This window comes from Pseudomyrmex gracilis, unplaced genomic scaffold (assembly GCF_002006095.1).
Source record: "Pseudomyrmex gracilis isolate BER0280 unplaced genomic scaffold, ASM200609v1 scaffold_110, whole genome shotgun sequence".
Lineage (NCBI taxonomy): Eukaryota > Metazoa > Arthropoda > Insecta > Hymenoptera > Formicidae > Pseudomyrmex > Pseudomyrmex gracilis.
The window spans coordinates 214,647-231,482 of record NW_018020694.1 but is presented as its reverse complement, the minus strand read 5'-3'; the positions used below and the strand labels follow the sequence as shown (position 1 = coordinate 231,482).

General features: G+C 35.0%; 4 protein-coding genes across 4 annotated transcripts; 3 read left to right on the top strand and 1 right to left on the bottom strand.

Moving 5' to 3' along the window:
• The first annotated feature begins 441 nt into the window (after window positions 1-441).
• Window positions 442-3,170, top strand: LOC109856200 (tetratricopeptide repeat protein 17-like). The gene is made up of 5 exons (XM_020431213.1): window positions 442-984; window positions 1,370-1,685; window positions 1,986-2,246; window positions 2,440-2,589; window positions 2,802-3,170. The coding sequence occupies exons 1-5, from the start codon at window positions 707-709 to the stop codon at window positions 2,955-2,957; spliced, it is 1,161 nt and encodes a 386-aa protein (XP_020286802.1). The 5' UTR covers window positions 442-706; the 3' UTR covers window positions 2,958-3,170.
• Window positions 3,171-5,312: 2,142 nt separating this feature from the next.
• LOC109856221 (NECAP-like protein CG9132) lies at window positions 5,313-7,253 on the bottom strand. Its single transcript, XM_020431244.1, has 3 exons — window positions 6,898-7,253; window positions 6,318-6,714; window positions 5,313-5,785 (listed from the first exon to the last, which is right to left on the bottom strand). The coding sequence occupies exons 1-3, from the start codon at window positions 6,981-6,983 to the stop codon at window positions 5,525-5,527; spliced, it is 744 nt and encodes a 247-aa protein (XP_020286833.1). The 5' UTR covers window positions 6,984-7,253; the 3' UTR covers window positions 5,313-5,524.
• A 705-nt stretch (window positions 7,254-7,958) lies between these two features.
• Window positions 7,959-11,196, top strand: LOC109856184 (glycerol kinase-like). The gene is made up of 9 exons (XM_020431178.1): window positions 7,959-8,124; window positions 8,746-9,004; window positions 9,131-9,354; window positions 9,434-9,640; window positions 9,728-9,838; window positions 9,967-10,220; window positions 10,314-10,519; window positions 10,606-10,737; window positions 10,793-11,196. The coding sequence occupies exons 1-9, from the start codon at window positions 8,056-8,058 to the stop codon at window positions 10,876-10,878; spliced, it is 1,548 nt and encodes a 515-aa protein (XP_020286767.1). The 5' UTR covers window positions 7,959-8,055; the 3' UTR covers window positions 10,879-11,196.
• Window positions 11,197-11,418: 222 nt separating this feature from the next.
• On the top strand, window positions 11,419-16,802 carry LOC109856190 (nitric oxide synthase, salivary gland). The gene is made up of 14 exons (XM_020431197.1): window positions 11,419-11,765; window positions 12,001-12,137; window positions 12,249-12,411; window positions 12,507-12,598; window positions 12,696-12,837; window positions 13,036-13,175; window positions 13,314-14,923; window positions 15,012-15,181; window positions 15,464-15,674; window positions 15,746-15,833; window positions 15,919-16,043; window positions 16,125-16,270; window positions 16,384-16,575; window positions 16,683-16,802. Exons 1-14 carry the CDS (start codon window positions 11,661-11,663, stop codon window positions 16,788-16,790), a joined length of 3,429 nt encoding a protein of 1,142 aa, XP_020286786.1. The 5' UTR covers window positions 11,419-11,660; the 3' UTR covers window positions 16,791-16,802.
• Window positions 16,803-16,836: the final 34 nt, after the last annotated feature.

Here is a 16,836-nt window from a genome sequence, read left to right as displayed (position 1 = left end):
AAAGAATAGCTATCGGGAGATATAAGGAAATCGGCCTTATACGATATAGAATACGATATATATAGTAATTATCGACGCCATTTTGTTTCAGATTAAACATTGGCCAGACTCTTATTTCCAGGGACTCTAAAGTCGACACAAGAGTCATTCTGTCTTTGTTTCTCACTGAATACTGAACGAAGATAGAATGATTTTTGTGTCGACTTGTGTCGACTGTATCTCCTAAAAGGAAAGCAGCTTTTATAGTTATATTTTATTTTTTGTCAATGTATAGTATATTTAACTTCTATTTCTAATTCTTATTTCTAATATTTTCTCTATTGTGCTCAAGCCCTGATTCTTACCATTTTGCGTTCCAAAACCGTTCGTTTTCGTAACTTACTCTGGTTTACTCGTTACCCCCACTACTCTAGGTTCTTTAGAGTTGACGGAGTAGAATTTTGGAACGCAGCCCAGAAAGCCCCTCCACAGTCATTGGCCACCAGAATTTTCGGCCTAGTATCCAAAATGGAAGAATTCCTATAGTTTCGTCGGTGTATTTGTGACAATCTGTGAGCAGCATCTATAGAACAACAGAAACACAGCTTCTGTTCTGATTTGCCCTTCTCTCGTTTTTCCTATCTCTCTCTCTCTCTCTCTCTTTCTCTCTCTCTCTCTCTACGTTGCGAGAGTAAACAATTCTAAACGGAAGAAAGATCAAAGAAGAATGCGACTGACATGGGCCGAAGGGAGATATGCATTTTGCCTGCTGATTCTGCAGATAGAACTGACGAATTCACGTACGTCCTGGCGGCTGAACGCAGACAAAGTCGTGAAGACAACCGATTTCGTAAACACGGTCGAAGACGATCCGATTTTTGATATCCTTGCGAGTAGCGCGATTACCAGCAATGGCCAGAGCTGGAGCAGAACCGCGACCTCGGAGAAGCACGAGAAAGTGCAGATATATTGCCAGGAGTGTAACGGTTTCGTTAGTCAGGAGAGGTAAAGTTTACTTATTTTATTATTTACTTAAAGGATCGAGTGTATTTGTCAAGTTGTAAAATTAATTTCCATTCGATTTTTATAACTGCGTTTTCCTGCATTCTACCTTTATTTCTTTTCGCCGTATACATATTCCATTCGTAGTATAAAATTCTGTCAAATTAAATGACAGAATTGTAAGATATTGCTTTAATGATATTAAATAAAAAATTCCTGTGTTTCCCTGGATCGTTTGCAATCAAATTCATATTATTATGCTTGCGTTGTTTCATCCTGTTATACAAGCAAATATTATTTATGTGACATAATTTTCTTTTTCTTTCTGTAGTTAGCGTTTTGTGTGTGGCTTGCTGTTCATTCAGTGTTAAAACAGCCTTATCTTTAGTCCCCTTGGCAGACCACTTTCTCCGTACGAGCTGAAGAATGCACAAAATGTCAGCGAGCCTTTTTCCCTGTCTTCGCAAGTGTCAAATGAGCAAGTGACATGCGCTTCCAGTCAACAATGCGACAACATAATATTGGATTGCGGCAAACCTGTGAACTTTACTTACTATGATAATCTAATCGGTGTGGCGAATAGGAACAAGCATCCATTAGTGCCAGAGCCTAATGTGGCACTCATGTTCAAAAAGAATGGCGCCAAAACTGTTGATGTTGATATTGATTTGCTAGAGAAACGTTTGAAGAAGGCAAAGAGAGAGGTATCTATTTCAAGATCCTATTAGTTGATTTGTATTTTATGCATCTACTATCGATACTGTGTGTGACAATTATGTAGAATCAAATATGAAGTTGTGACTAGCATCTCTTTGATAGAAAGAACAAATTAACTTACCCCAATTTTGTGTGTGTGAATAAATGCTTTTCCTGAATATTTTCTTCGTATTATATAATGAAATAAATAAATAAATAATTACTTTTAAAGTAATTGAGATATAAATTCTTCACATATGTTGTTGACCTAATTTTTCTCATGTTTTTTCTAAACGTATGTTTTACAGAAACCAAAATCTGTCCAGCTGTACAATCAGATAGGAAATTTTTGGCGTATAAAAGGTGACGCGCAGAGATCAATTGAGTGTTTTCGCAGAGCACTTGCTGTGTCACCGCACAATGCAGAAGTGCTCTTGAATCTGGCTAGAGTATTACTCGTACAGCATTATTTGGATGATGCAACATATTTAGCTAGACGATCCTTAGAATTGCAGCCTCCAGATCGCAATGCGTGGGAACAGTATCTTACACTCGGACAAATCTTTAAAGTATGTAGATGACAGTTTAATATTACTACGATTGCGTTTGAGAAGCGCGCTATCGACGCTATCGCGTCACTCTATCTTTGTTTTACATCTAATGAGCAATAAATATAGAATAATACAATAGCGTAGATAGTGAACTTCTCAAACGCAGCTTACGTAGAAGCATATGCAATTTTGGACTTATATCATTTTGCAGGCGTACGGGCACTTTCAAGAAGCAGCTGTACATTTGCGTCACGCGTTAGAATTAAAACCAGATCTCACTGACGCTGCCGATGCTCTAAAAGAGGTAGAGCTACCTGCTGCGAGTATACATATCTACACGTTGCTAATTATCATTTGCTTGGTACGTAAATTACTCAAATTCATGTGTAAAGTTAAATAAGTAAAAAAATTTTTAATGAGTTTTTCTCAAACTTTAAAAAAATAAAATAAAATAAAATGCAGCTTTACTTTTATAGGATGATAGTTTTTTTTTTTTTTTTTTTTTTTTTAACTTTTGCTTCTGTCAAATAGTCGCGAGAATTATTGTTGTCATACGTTTATCTGTTCTTACAGGGATTAGGTGTGATATTGGTTGTAGTAAGTAGTCTGGAATGGGACGAGGATTCCACTCTAGTAAGCGGACAGCTTCAGCGTCCGGTACAACGGCATTTTAGTCGTGCTATGGCTATGCGCAGCTTACGACTCAATGTCGCTCGCAAACGCTGCTGAAAATGTTACTGTGAAAACTCAGTTGTTTATACGTGTGATAGAACCAACTTTTTATGCCGCAATTAATTTATCTCCCCCGCAAAAGGTATTATTTGTAAACGTGATTCATACTGATTCTTGAGATGCACCAACTGTTTATTATGTATCTCCAGAAAAAATATACGACAAAATATATTAAAATTTTATTGCTGCTTTTTTATTTTTGAACCTGAACTTCCGAAACAAAAATATCTTAAATTTAACGTTTACTTGATATTTATTTTTATCTGTTTAACATGTTTACAGAAAATAAAAAATATGGAATGTCATACATATATATATATGTCAGCATTATACAATAATTCTCTTTTTAGTTACTATCACATACGATACATTATAACAGTTTTTGCAGTTGCATATACATGAAGATGGAGTGTATATTATATATATGTATATATGTATACACATATACATATATACATGTATATATACATATATATTTATGTACGTTATAAAAGTAAACCTTTATAATTTTTTCATGTATCTGCGTATACACATACATGTATGTATATGTATATCTAAACACTTTGACATACAAAATATCCCAAAGAAAGCTTGAAATAGCAGTAGAATTTTATTTGTAGTCTATTTTAATAAAGATTTATATATATAATTACATATTATAGAGAATTATATACTAAAAAAAAAATACTGTTTATAAATTTCCATATAATTATTTTACTTTAAAAGCAAATTATAGTTTTATATACAAATAGTAAAATTGTATGTAATTATATGTATATAATTTAGAAATATTACACTAATATAAATATTGTTTGTTTTATGTTTGTGTCGTTTCTTTTTTTATACATTATTATTCAAATATTGTATTTCTTATTTATATAAATGTGTATTTTTTCCACTGCTATTTCGCACTCACTTTGGTATGAGATAATTCTTATAAATTCATTAAATTATAAAAAAATTACTACATAATAAAGTCGCTTCTAAACATTCATTCAACAAGATTCATCACACTCTCAAACAAATATGTTTAACAAAGTGCTTCTATATTTTATATTTAAATGCGGATTAACGTAAATATTATATAACATTGTGTACAATTTAATCAACGAGACACCTTCTAATCAACGAGATAGATATAGATAGCATAACATTCTGCTCCTTTTTGCCACAAAGGCAATCGATTCCAATTATACCAATGTTTTACACATACTCCAAGTATGTGCATGCAAACCATTGTTTCGAGATATGTGAAAGTTATTGTTTAAAAATAGTTATCGCAAATGTTTCAATCAATTTCGAAGCATTTATTTTACGTTGCTTTAAAGATAAAAAATGTATCGCTGTTATTATTTGTTTAATAAAGAAATATAATTATTCTCTATTGTTAAATTTATCTTCCTGTAAAAATAATTATTAACAGTAATTCATATCTCAGACTAAAAAAGTACTTAGCTCTGAGACAAAATAATGAACTCAAAGTATAGTATGAAACCTGTGCAGCTTAATTACATATAATGTAAATAAAAAGCTTTAAATGTATTAAAATTGAATGAGATAAACTTTGTGGACATCCAATGTATGAGAAAATTAGGCCTTGTTTTTTACAATATAGGCCTTATATAATATTTACAATAGTGAAATAGAATGCCGAGGCCGAGTTCTATATTTGTTGTACATTGAATACATATTATCTTTTTATAGATTATTAATCAATAATATATAAAAAGAATGTAATAAAAAAATTATTGAGATGGTTAAAAAACTCAGCAACTATTGGAAATTAACGAACGCTTCATATTGAAAAAGTAAGAGAATATCGCTTAGTTATGATATACAGAAAACTAATCTGCAAAATATTCAAATTCTGTGTTTGTCTAATACTTCATATTTATAACGGAAAAAGATGAATTAAAAATCGTGTTTTTTTTATATAAATACCACTCATAGTATTAACTATTACGATTTATCTCACAGATTTGCCTCTAGTGAATTGAACTATTCTGTACAAGACACTAAATACACATCTAACATCAACATTAAATATGTAAAAAATTATAGTATCTTTAAATACATTGGATTTCCCAAAGCACGAGTATCTAGAATACTCAAGAACAATATTTATAAGTACAATACTATATATAGACTGCTGGGTAATCGTAAAACACAACCGGAAAGAGAAAGAGGATATATGTGTGTGTGTATCTGTGTATATGTGTCACGGATGTTGCGATAATTTATATCACACCCCGCTATATAATATTCGAAATATATATCTGACTCTTTCCATTACTCTCAGAACTACACATCTTCCCAAAGAGTCATTTTTCTTCTAGTTTATAATTCATTAATTAAATACAAAATGATTCTAAAATAGAAGGCAATTGTTAGAGAGATACTGATTTTCATTTTATAATCATTTAATATAAGCAAGAGGTTCACAAAAGCACTTCCAGATTTGATCTATTTTAGAATCATCATGTATATAAATATATATATAATGTAAATTATATATATATATATGTATATATATATACTGGTATATACATGTTTCCTTCTAAACATTAAAACTGCACCCAACTGGCATTTGCTACTGTAGGTGTGGGTGCAGGTGCCGATGTTGGTTGCTGAGAAGCACTGGCAAACTCGCCCCATTCTGAATTTGTACCATCCTGATTTGGACCTTGCGGCTTGTGTGCTGGCGAAGAAGTAGGGGTTTTTGCTGGTGGTGGAGCAATCTTGACACCACCTGGTGGAGGTGGCAAACCACCAGCTGGATTGGTGCGTGGTTTGGACTTAGATGAAACCTCACTGCCATCTTTTTTCTTAATAACAAATATATAAATGATTAAATAATTTACATACATTATATTCAAAAAAAAAAAGAAAGATGTTGGTCAAATATTTAACGTAAAATGCAACCTCTCTCTCTCACTCTCTCATCCCAGAGCACGTAATAAATGACGGTTTTCTCTCTCTTTCTCTCTTTCATTTTTTCTTCTCTTTAGATTTTAACCCTTTGTGGATTGATTTCAAAAAGAGCCTACTAGTTGGACTGACTAGGTCTATGAGGCCAATGTGACTTTAAAATCAAACACCTTCGCAAAAAATCAATATTTTTTCAATTTTGTTTTTAATCAGAAGATTGAACAATTCTGAGTCGATAAAAAAAAATATTTTAAAAATCTCTAATTTTGATGATATAAGTGTTTTAAAAAAATTAATTTTAACTAGAGACACTAGTATAAAAAACTCTTGGCTGAATCTGGGAGACTCTCGTCAGTCCACAAAAGATTAACAAGCATAATTGGGAAACATAAAAAAAAAAAATAGTTAGATAATTAAAAAAATTCTTACGGTAATCTTCATGTTAATTTTGATAGTTTCTCCTTCCTTAAATCTGAGATCCAGCTCTTGCTTTGGCTTATCCTTCTCTTGTTCGATCTGTTCCTGATTCTTCACCCATTTAAAATGATCTTGAAGAGCGACATTTAAGTCAAAACTGTCAGATCTGTCCAAGAAGCCAATACCTATGAAGGCCGATCGTCCATTGTCATCCTGAATTCTCAGGACAAAATATCGAGAGGAATCTGTGACAGGCTCCACAGCAATTCCAGGATATTGCTCAATAGGGCACTTGGCGAACAGTTCACCTGTAGCCTTGTCCTCTAGCTTTATCGTTATATTTTCTCCTTGTGATACTAAACGCATTCGACCAGTCCATGAAGGTTCCTGCAAATTCCAATCAGCTGCCCTGCAATAAATTATGACGGATGAAATTACAGCAATATATTCCTTTGAGTCGACGTAAAAGTTCGCTATCGTTCTTCGCTGCACTTAATCAAGTGACAAGCAACTGTCACTTGTTTCCATCAAAATATACAATTTAATTGCTTATAACATATTGCGAAATGTGGGAAAAGCGTGAAACACTTACCGATAACCCCTGTTGGTTGACCTTGGCGGAATTTTGAATACGAAAACTTCGTGCTTCACCAAAAGAACGCTTTCATATGTTTCCATCGCGCTTGCCGATAATAATAAATCTCGCACAGGAAGCAAGCGCAACAAAACAGTGACAAGCTCTCGCACCGCCTGATAGTGCCTTCGTTTGGCCTTTCTGACAAATGTCCGCCGTGATCAGCCGTGATTTGATAACTCTATCTCAAGTCACGCCTCCTATCCCTCACCATGCTTTCCCCCTTCTAACCCCTCTTCGTATCTATAATCATTTGTGTGCGTTCGTGGAATCAATCGCGCACAGGCTGATTGTGTGTGTACATTTAATATCTTTTTTATGAATGTGAAAAAAAAAAAAATGGTGACTCATAAGTGCACGACAAGACGAAAAATCATAATAACAATTGTCTTATCGACGTGGTTTACTCATGTAAACATGTCGTAATGTGCGCATATACGTATACACAATACATGTCGTCGGATAATATAACTGTAGTTGTATGACAATAGGAACACGCGTATATATTATATCGTTGTGTACGTACATACATAAATAATTATTGTAATTACACATTAAGTCGACTCTATGAAAATAAAAATGTGAAACATGTTATAACAAAATGTTTCAAAATTCTCGAGAAATCGATTAGTGTACGACTGTGCATTGTATATCCGACCTGCAATCTCGATCTCAGTCGATCGCCAATCGGAAGAAAACCATTTTTCCTATAATCGGTATTATTATCGAGAGACAAATCTACCATGTAGTTTCAATTCCAAGCTATAGATGGCGTGTAATTTAATTCTAATGAAAATCAGTCTCTAATATAAAAATATATATAAAATTTTATTACAAAATAAACATATATACTCTCCCATAACTTTGCATTTATTGTATAAATAAATGTAAAGCGGAAATTTTTGTGTAAACAACTCGAAATTAGTATATTTCTGAAATTTCAACGTTTTGCGGTTAGATTTTAAATTTTTAAATCTTAAATGTTTTTTTTACGTGTGTGTTGCGTAATAAAATAGGACAAAGGTTGAGAACATATGTTTGTGTAACACTCCCTTTTTAACACACACGAAAGGTATCATCGCGGATCCCGACTCCACGCGATACTCCAAAATCAACATGCCCGATGATGCAAAAGGACCCTTCGTGGGTGCTATTGACGAAGGAACAAGTAGCGCGAGGTTTTTGGTAAGCATGAGCACACACATACAAACGCATACAAATGCAGCATTGACAATTGACATTTGCTAAAAAAGAACGAGTCAAAGATTTTTGGCGGCAAAAAGCACTCGTTTTTAATTTTGGCGGGAAAATCTATTTTGTTTGTTTTTGTTGTGTAAAAACATTGGAAAACGGAAATTGTAAAATTGTTAAGCAATTGTTAAGAGTGACGCGGCATTTGAGGTTACGAAAACTGTTGTATCGATGGAATGGAACAACACGAGCATGCGCCGTGACAGAGAGACGCAATAATTTTACGCGCGACATGTCTCCTAATTATGAAATATTACCTGCGCAAAATTGAAAAAGTCGTTTGTGTTTCTCTTTCAGTTGCATCTTTTGCATAACAAACATCGTACCCTATATGTATATTTACGTAAAAAATTACGATGGACACATTTTACATTTACTTTTTAAAATCTACGCAATAATCTCTCGGTTTATATAAAATTCTAACATGTTTATGTGATATATCATACTATAATGACAATTCTTTGATTGCTATAATAAACAAAAACTGTTTTTACTGACTTTCATGAGTATTCTTCATCTTTTTCGATCGGTTGAATCTTGTATTTCTGTGCGCAGGTGTTCGATGTATTACACAGAAAGGTAGTTGCTTCGCATCAAATTGAAATCAAACAGAAATATCCTCAAGAAGGATGGGTGGAACAAGATCCAAAAGAAATATTGCAAGCGGTCGTAGAGTGTATAAAAGTAACTGTGAAAAAAATGAAAGACATTGGTTTGACGGTCTCGGACATTAAAGCCGTCGGTATCACCAATCAGAGAGAAACAACGGTGGTTTGGGACAAGGAGACCGGAGAGCCATTGCATAATGCAATCGGTATGAAGTGCGAATACCGGACATCGTCTCGTTTTTCTGTCAAATTGTTTACAACAGCGTTTTTTTTGCCACTCTGAAGTGTAATAAGTTTAAATATTGATGAGAAAATTGATTTAAAATTTTTAGTATGGCATGATATGAGGACAACTACTACCATAGAAAATGTGTTAGACAATATTCCGAATAAAGCCAGGAACAAGAATTATTTGAAACCGTTATGCGGTTTACCGATGTCTCCTTATTTTAGCGCACTCAAGATTCGCTGGTTGATCGATAACGTTCCTCGTGTGAAACAAGCGGTAAACGTAGAGAAATGCGCTTTCGGAACAATCGACACCTGGCTCATTTGGGTAAATGAAAATTTTTTAATAAATTTTAAAAAAATATTGAACATCATTTCTGTTTTGAACAATTTCCTTCTGCTTTCAGAACCTTACAAAGGGCCAGTTGCACATTACGGATGTGTCGAATGCATCACGAACGATGCTAATGAACATCGAAACGTTGAAATGGGATCCTTTGTTATGCCGTTTCTTCGATATTCCGCAACATATTCTCCCTGAAATACGCTCTAGCGCGGAGGTTTACGGTTGCATTTCAGATCCTGAAATTCTTGCAGGCATACCTATAGCAGGTGTAAGTATATATGTATATTCATTATTGAAGAAACAAAAAACTGTTTTAAATTATATTATGTTATTTATTTATGTATTTAATATACAGTGTGTAGGTGATCAACAGGGAGCTCTTCTTGGTCAGTTATGTTTAAAACCTGGTCAGGCGAAGGCCACATATGGCACAGGATGTTTTTTGCTTTACAATACTGGAAACGTGGTATGTAAAACATTTTCAGAACACTTGATCAAAGAATTGATTAATTGAAGTTACATGTATATAAATAATAATTTAAAATATTATAAATATTATTATTATATACATGTAACTTTTAATTAATTTTGCAGAAAGTCGACTCGACGCATGGTTTGATAACTACTGTTGCTTACAAAATTGCTCGATCACCGGCTGTTTATGCTCTCGAAGGATCTGTTGCTGTTGCCGGAGCTGCTCTATCTTGGCTGCGAGATAACATGCAGCTTTTCAGCAATATATCGCACATGCAAGATATGGCGGAGCGTGTGAGATGTTCAGGCGATGTATACTTTGTGCCAGCCTTTTCAGGATTGTACGCACCTTATTGGCAACAAGATGCGCGCGGGTATTATTATTAGACTGTTGAGATTATTCTATAATTCATTCAAACGTTTGTACATATTTTTATGTCATTTCTACTCTAAATTAATAAAATTAGAGTGATTTGCGGCATTACCGAGGACACTCAACAATATCACATAATAAGAGCAGCGTTAGAAGCAGTCTGTTTCCAAACGAGAGATATATTAGAGGCAATGGTGAAAGATTCGGGAACGACACTGACCACTCTGCAAGTTGACGGTGGTATGACGGTAAATAATTTGCTGATGCAATTACAGGCGGACTTGATAGGAATAACTGTTGGTAAGCAAAAGTTACACTAATCCGTAACAAAATTGTTATATTGCTGCTATTTTACTCAACAAGTAACTGTATGTTATCACACACAGTGAGACCGAATATGATTGAAACAACGGCATTAGGTGCTGCCATTCTGGCTGGCATTGGTGTAGGCTTGATTGACATAAATGATGTGGATGCATCTCAAATAACTAAATTCTCACCCTCGATTGGTGACAATGGTAAGTTACATTTTCCTTGCGCATATTTTGGCAATAATGTTGTTTGTTATTTTAGAGAGAGACCTCAGATATTCAAAGTGGAAAATGGCTGTTGAAAGATCCATGAAGTGGGATTGTGCCACAACGTTATCAGATAATTAAAAAACTTGTACATGCAGTCGAATGTTGTTAAAGTAAAATTTTCGAGATAGGACGTAACTGATATTGTGAAAATTCAAAAAAAAAAAAAAATATTTTCATACATGTCACAAGATTTTATTTTTTCTTTCTGCGCATGTGCGATCACATGCGTGACAAGTATATGATAGTGGAGTGTGGCAGCACGAGAGAAGTAAACTTTGCTGAAAGGAATTTTTTCATTTCAGCGAACTGTATACATATCTCGCAATGCCAATTATAAGATAATTATCTGTGACACACAAAATATAGACGTTATTTCTGATATATTTTTACAATGTTTACATAATACTTAATCCAACGCACTTTGATTTTCTTTTCTCCTGTATTTTTTAAATTTTTTATAAATTTATCATAGATATAAAAAGCATTTTTTTTACGACAAAAAAAAATTAAAAAACAATATTTTACAAGTAGTAAAGAAAAACTCAAATTTTATTATTAAGAACACGAAAAATTCAAAGAATACGCGAACATCGACTTTGAATTGAATTTAAACGAAGTTTAAAGACTAGAGTTGAAATTTATACACCCGCACGTCTCCTCTCCGCGAACGTTTCGAGGACGAGCAGAGATGGATCAATGTTGCGCATGCTGGCGCATGTGAGATAACGGCACGTGAGATGTTACGTTGTGTCATCTCCTTGCTGATCCTTCCCTCCTTATCGTCGTCTATGTCAGTAGTCTACGTCTGTTAGACAGAAGTAGTCAGACTTGCGAAGTGGTCGGACGTACTCGAACTCAAAATGAAGGACCACGACGGATCGTCTCAGCAAAAAAAGCCTACGAAACTTAAGAATCATTCGGACAAAACTGAAGCGTTTGATTCCTTGCACGTAAAAAATGCCGAGGTAGGTTTAAAACAATTTTAATATTTAAAACCTTATAATATCTCTTAAAAAAAAAAAAAAAAAATACACATTTTGGCGGTTTTTTAATATTTTTAATGTATTTGTTCAAAAAACCACAAAGCGCGCTCTACAACTCCTTTTCATTGGATTTTCTAATTTGACGCAATTTCATAATAAACATACAAAAAAGACGAAAATAATGCAAACGGAATAACAATGAAACACTATTTTATAGAAAACTCTTTGCACGAATCAACTCTGTCTCGGTAGCATAATGCAACTGCCGCTTCACGGAAACGAACCGCGTACAAAAGAGGAAGTCTTGGTTCAAGCAAAAGACTTTTTGGAACAATATTTCACTTCTATTAGAAGGTAATAAAACTTGCGGTTTTTGATTAAAAAAAAAAAAAAAAAAAAGTTTTATAATATAATTTCTTGAAACTTCCGTTTTGAAACTTTTATCTCTTTGCTCGCGCGATTCAGATTGAATAGCGATGCTCATCGCGCACGTTGGGAAAGCGTGCAAAAAGAAGTGAATTCAACCGGTACATATCAATTAACAGAAACGGAATTGGTTTTCGGCGCGAAGGTAGCATGGCGAAACGCCGTGCGTTGCATCGGCCGCATACAGTGGTCAAAATTGCAGGTTTGTTTCTCTCGTCACAAAGAAAATCGCGTCGATATTTTTCTAAAAGCAATAATTCGAACATATTTTTACGCATAACAAACATCTCTGTATAGGTTTTCGATTGTCGCTACGTTACAACTACGAGCGGCATGTTCGAGGCTTTATGCAATCATATTAAATATAGTACAAATAAAGGAAACATCAGGTAAAATTTATTTGAAATTATACAATGTCTCTTATATATATATATATATATATATGTTCTGTGTAGTTTATTTATAAGCACAATTTTTTTTTCTCAGATCCGCGATAACTATATTTCCACAGCGCACCGACGGAAAGCACGATTATAAAGTATGGAATAGACAATTGCTCAATTATGCGGGATACAAAAATCCAGACGGCACTATTCTCGGCGATCCTGCTAACGTAGAATTTACCGAGGTCAGAAAAGACTTTTTTATTACGCGTGTGAATTAAATTTTGAAAAAAAAAATTAAGTTTCGAGATTATTCTTTTGTGTTTTCGTTTACGTCAAATTTTAGAATTTATGTTTGTAAGTCGTGCGTAGTTTTTGTTTGTTTGTTTGTTTTATACATACGTTTGGAATAATTTAATCGATTCAGCTTTTTGTCCCAACAGATTTGCATGAAATTGGGATGGAAAGCGCCACAAACCAGATTTGACATATTACCATTAGTTTTATCCGCCAATGGACATGATCCGGATTATTTTGATATTCCCAAAGATTTGGTACTAGAAGTGCCTCTTAGTCATCCCACGTGAGTTTTTTATTTTTTACATATTGTTAAAAAAATTATCTAATTCGAAGGATTACGCGTTATGTAACGTCCGTATGTAAATTATGAGATATTTTAATATGCGCGATAAAATACATCCAGTGCGTATTTAAACAACAGGTATGATTGGTTCGAAAAACTGGATCTAAAGTGGTACGCTATTCCGGCTGTATCTGCAATGGTTTTTGATTGCGGCGGCTTGGTGTTTACCGCGGCGCCTTTCAACGGCTGGTATATGAGCACCGAGATTGGTTCTCGAGATTTGTGTGACGCAAGTCGATATAACATGCTTGAGACAATAGCGACAAACATGGGTCTGGACACTAGAACGCCAACATCGTTATGGAAAGACAAAGCGATGGTAGAAGCTAATGTCGCGGTGCTCCACAGTTTTCAAATAAAGAACGTGACGATCGTAGATCATCACACCGCTAGCGAATCTTTCATGAAACATTATGAGAATGAAATGCGTCTTCGTAACGGCTGTCCCGCTGATTGGCTCTGGATTGTGCCACCGATATCCGGATCCGCGACGCCGGTGTTTCATCAAGAAATGGCGCTTTATCATTTAAAGCCGTCTTACGACGCTCAGGATCCAGCGTGGAAAACCCACGTGTGGAAAAAAGGACGCGATAAAAAATCGACGACAAAGAAGCCGAGACGAAAGTTTCACTTCAAGCAAATTGCCCGAGCCGTTAAATTTACATCCAAGTTATTTGGACGTGCGTTATCGCGACGTATAAAAGCAACCGTGTTATTTGCCACGGAGACCGGAACGTCCCAAATGTACGCGGAAAAATTAAACGAATTATTAGGCCACGCTTTTCATTCTCAAGTACTTTGCATGGCGGATTATGATATTAGCAACATAGAACACGAGGCTCTACTGATGGTGGTGACGTCTACATTTGGAAATGGCGATCCACCGGAAAATGGAGAGGCCTTCGCGCAAAATCTATACGCGATGAAAATGAATGATGCTTATACAAACAGCGAGAATAAAATTAATTTGGCAACTTCCAAATCATTTATTAAAGCTAATAGTCAAACGGAAGTAAGCGGATCGAAGAAGTTGGACAGATTGGATTCCTTGCGTGGTTCTACAACAGACTCGCAAGCTGAAGACACATTTGGACCTCTAAGTAATGTCCGATTTGCTGTATTCGCATTAGGTTCGTCCGCTTATCCGAACTTTTGCGCGTTTGGTCGTTATGTCGACAACTTGTTGGGCGAATTGGGCGGAGAACGGCTGGCGCGTTTAGCTCAGGGAGACGAGATGTGCGGACAGGAGCAAGCTTTTCGGAAATGGGCGGCTGACATTTTTGCGATCGCATGCGAAACTTTCTGCTTGGATGATGACGACACGTTGTTGGAAATGGCTTTGTCTTTAGGCTCCGAAGCTTTATCTCCATCAACGGTTCGTTTTGTAGAAGCCGATTCTCAACCGATCACTAATGCGTTGATCAAATGTCACAACAAAAACGTAACGATGTGCAACATGCTTCGCAAAACCAATTTAAGCGGCAACAAATCGAGCAGTACAACATTGCTCCTGGAACTAGGCACCATAGAGGGCATGGACATCTCTTATAAACCGGGGGATCATTTAGGCGTATTTGCGTGTAATCGAGCTGAGCTTGTGGATAAGATCCTGCAACGTGTGCAGTCTCCTTTCGATCCCGATACACCGGTCGAATTGCAATTGCAAAAGCAAGCGCATACTCCCAATGGTTAATTAATCTGAGATCTATATACTTATATTTATGTATACATATATTTTTTATACACTACTGATGATGAGTGGAAAATTTCTTTTAGGCATTGTGAAAACGTGGGTACCTCATGATAGATATTTGCCAAATTCTCTCAGAATGATGTTGATTCGATTTATGGACATTACAACGCCACCCACGCCAAATTTGCTAAGATATTTCGCTTCGATAGCTACGAATGAGAAGGAACGGACGCAACTTGATCTTTTGGCCTCTGTAAATATGTAAATATGTAAACGTAGTAGGTTCTCGAAAAAGAATTAAAAAAAATTTTTATATTTTTCAAACTCTGAAAGATATAAAAAGTACTTTTTTAAATAAAATTAATCTTTCTCGTTATATATGTATATATATACATATATACAAAACAAATGCGCGCGTAAATGTAGGAAATCATATAAATTCAATTAAATAAAGCAGGTTTTAAACATTTTGTATAACAATAGCGCAAAAAATATGTAAAAGATTAAATTTCTGAGATTTTTTTATGAAACACAGGATCCGACAGCTTATGAAGACTGGAGACATTGGAAATTTCCCAATTTGGCTGAAGTTTTGGACGAGTTTCAATCTGTGACTCCGTTTGCTCCGTTGCTTCTGCTTCATCTAACACCGTTGCAACCGCGATTTTACAGCATCTCGTCATCACCAGATGTTCACCCAAATCAAATACACTTGACGGTTGCAGTGGTACAATATCGAACGCAAGGTATATTATTATATTCTTTATTCCTTGTTTTTTTTTTTTTATTGTTTTCACTATTCTCCATTTTTATACAGACGGTTCTGGACCGGTACACTTTGGCGTTTGTTCCAATTATTTGCGAGACACATCCAAAGGAGAATCATTATATGTGTTTGTACGCAGGTAAGCAATTTCAAAATTTAAACATGGTGTTATATTTAATCATACGTGAATTTTTCATTATTAATTGGATTAATTGATGTTTAAGCGCTCCTAACTTTTATATGCCGACGAAGACTGAAGCACCGATGATACTAGTAGGACCGGGCACGGGAATTGCTCCTTTCCGAGGTTTCTGGGAACATCGCTTCTATCAGATGAAATTCGAGAAGAGTACAGACATTTTTTTCTCATACAGTCTATTTTTTTTATGTACGATATCTTATGTAAATGCAATATATTTTTATTTTGCAGAGCAAACATTTGGCAGGATTTGGCTGTTCTTCGGTTGTCGTCAGAAAAACTTGGATTTATACAGGCAAGAGAAAAAAGAAATGTTGGAAGCAGGTGTCTTAGACAAGGTGTTTCTAGCACTGTCCCGAGAACCTGGTTTTAAGAAGGTATATTTGACTTTTTGGAAATTATAAAATCTATAAATATCTGTAAATTATAAAATCTCAGAAAGAAAGACTTTATATAGAAACGTCACACTTTTATATATATATAATTTTAGACCTATGTGCAAGATTTGATTCAAGCGGAAGCGCCTCAGATTTACGCGATGATAGTGCGTGAGCGCGGGCATTTCTATGTTTGTGGTGACTGTACAATGGCTGAGGACGTTTATCAAACCTTGAAACAAATAATACAAACGCACGGTAAAATGGCAGATAAAGAAGTCGAAGAGTACATGTTATCGCTCAGGGTAATTATTTTACGCGTCATTCTTTTCTATGCTATCTTCAAGATTTACATGTGTGTATGTAATAGCAAACAATCAGACGTTGTGTTACACCAAACTATTGTTTCTAGGATGAGAATCGGTATCATGAGGATATATTCGGTATAACATTACGCACGGCTGAAGTGCACAATCGATCACGAGAAACCGCCAGAATCCGAATGGCCGCAGAACCATAAAAATATATATTACAAGAATATTAAAAAAATATTATATTAAGTAAGG

What these genes read in the sequence shown, in the direction of transcription:
- LOC109856221 (XM_020431244.1), bottom strand. Translation starts at nt 6,983, where the DNA reads ATGGAAACATATGAAAGCGTTCTTTTGGTGAAGCACGAAGTTTTCGTA. An exon ending in TCAACCAACAGGGGTTATCG is followed by an intron (nt 6,715 to 6,897) that starts GTAAGTGTTTCA and finishes AATTTATTGCAG; the next exon opens with GGCAGCTGATTGGAATTTGC. An exon ending in AAATTAACATGAAGATTACC is followed by an intron (nt 5,786 to 6,317) that starts GTAAGAATTTTT and finishes TTTGTTATTAAG; the next exon opens with AAAAAAGATGGCAGTGAGGT.
- LOC109856190 (XM_020431197.1), top strand. Translation starts at nt 11,661, where the DNA reads ATGAAGGACCACGACGGATCGTCTCAGCAAAAAAAGCCTACGAAACTT. An exon ending in TACAGTGGTCAAAATTGCAG is followed by an intron (nt 12,412 to 12,506) that starts GTTTGTTTCTCT and finishes ATCTCTGTATAG; the next exon opens with GTTTTCGATTGTCGCTACGT. An exon ending in TCAGATGAAATTCGAGAAGA is followed by an intron (nt 16,044 to 16,124) that starts GTACAGACATTT and finishes TTTATTTTGCAG; the next exon opens with AGCAAACATTTGGCAGGATT.
- LOC109856184 (XM_020431178.1), top strand. Translation starts at nt 8,056, where the DNA reads ATGCCCGATGATGCAAAAGGACCCTTCGTGGGTGCTATTGACGAAGGA. An exon ending in GCCATTGCATAATGCAATCG is followed by an intron (nt 9,005 to 9,130) that starts GTATGAAGTGCG and finishes TAAAATTTTTAG; the next exon opens with TATGGCATGATATGAGGACA. An exon ending in TTTACAATACTGGAAACGTG is followed by an intron (nt 9,839 to 9,966) that starts GTATGTAAAACA and finishes TTAATTTTGCAG; the next exon opens with AAAGTCGACTCGACGCATGG.
- LOC109856200 (XM_020431213.1), top strand. Translation starts at nt 707, where the DNA reads ATGCGACTGACATGGGCCGAAGGGAGATATGCATTTTGCCTGCTGATT. An exon ending in CACTCGGACAAATCTTTAAA is followed by an intron (nt 2,247 to 2,439) that starts GTATGTAGATGA and finishes ATCATTTTGCAG; the next exon opens with GCGTACGGGCACTTTCAAGA. An exon ending in TGCTAATTATCATTTGCTTG is followed by an intron (nt 2,590 to 2,801) that starts GTACGTAAATTA and finishes CTGTTCTTACAG; the next exon opens with GGATTAGGTGTGATATTGGT.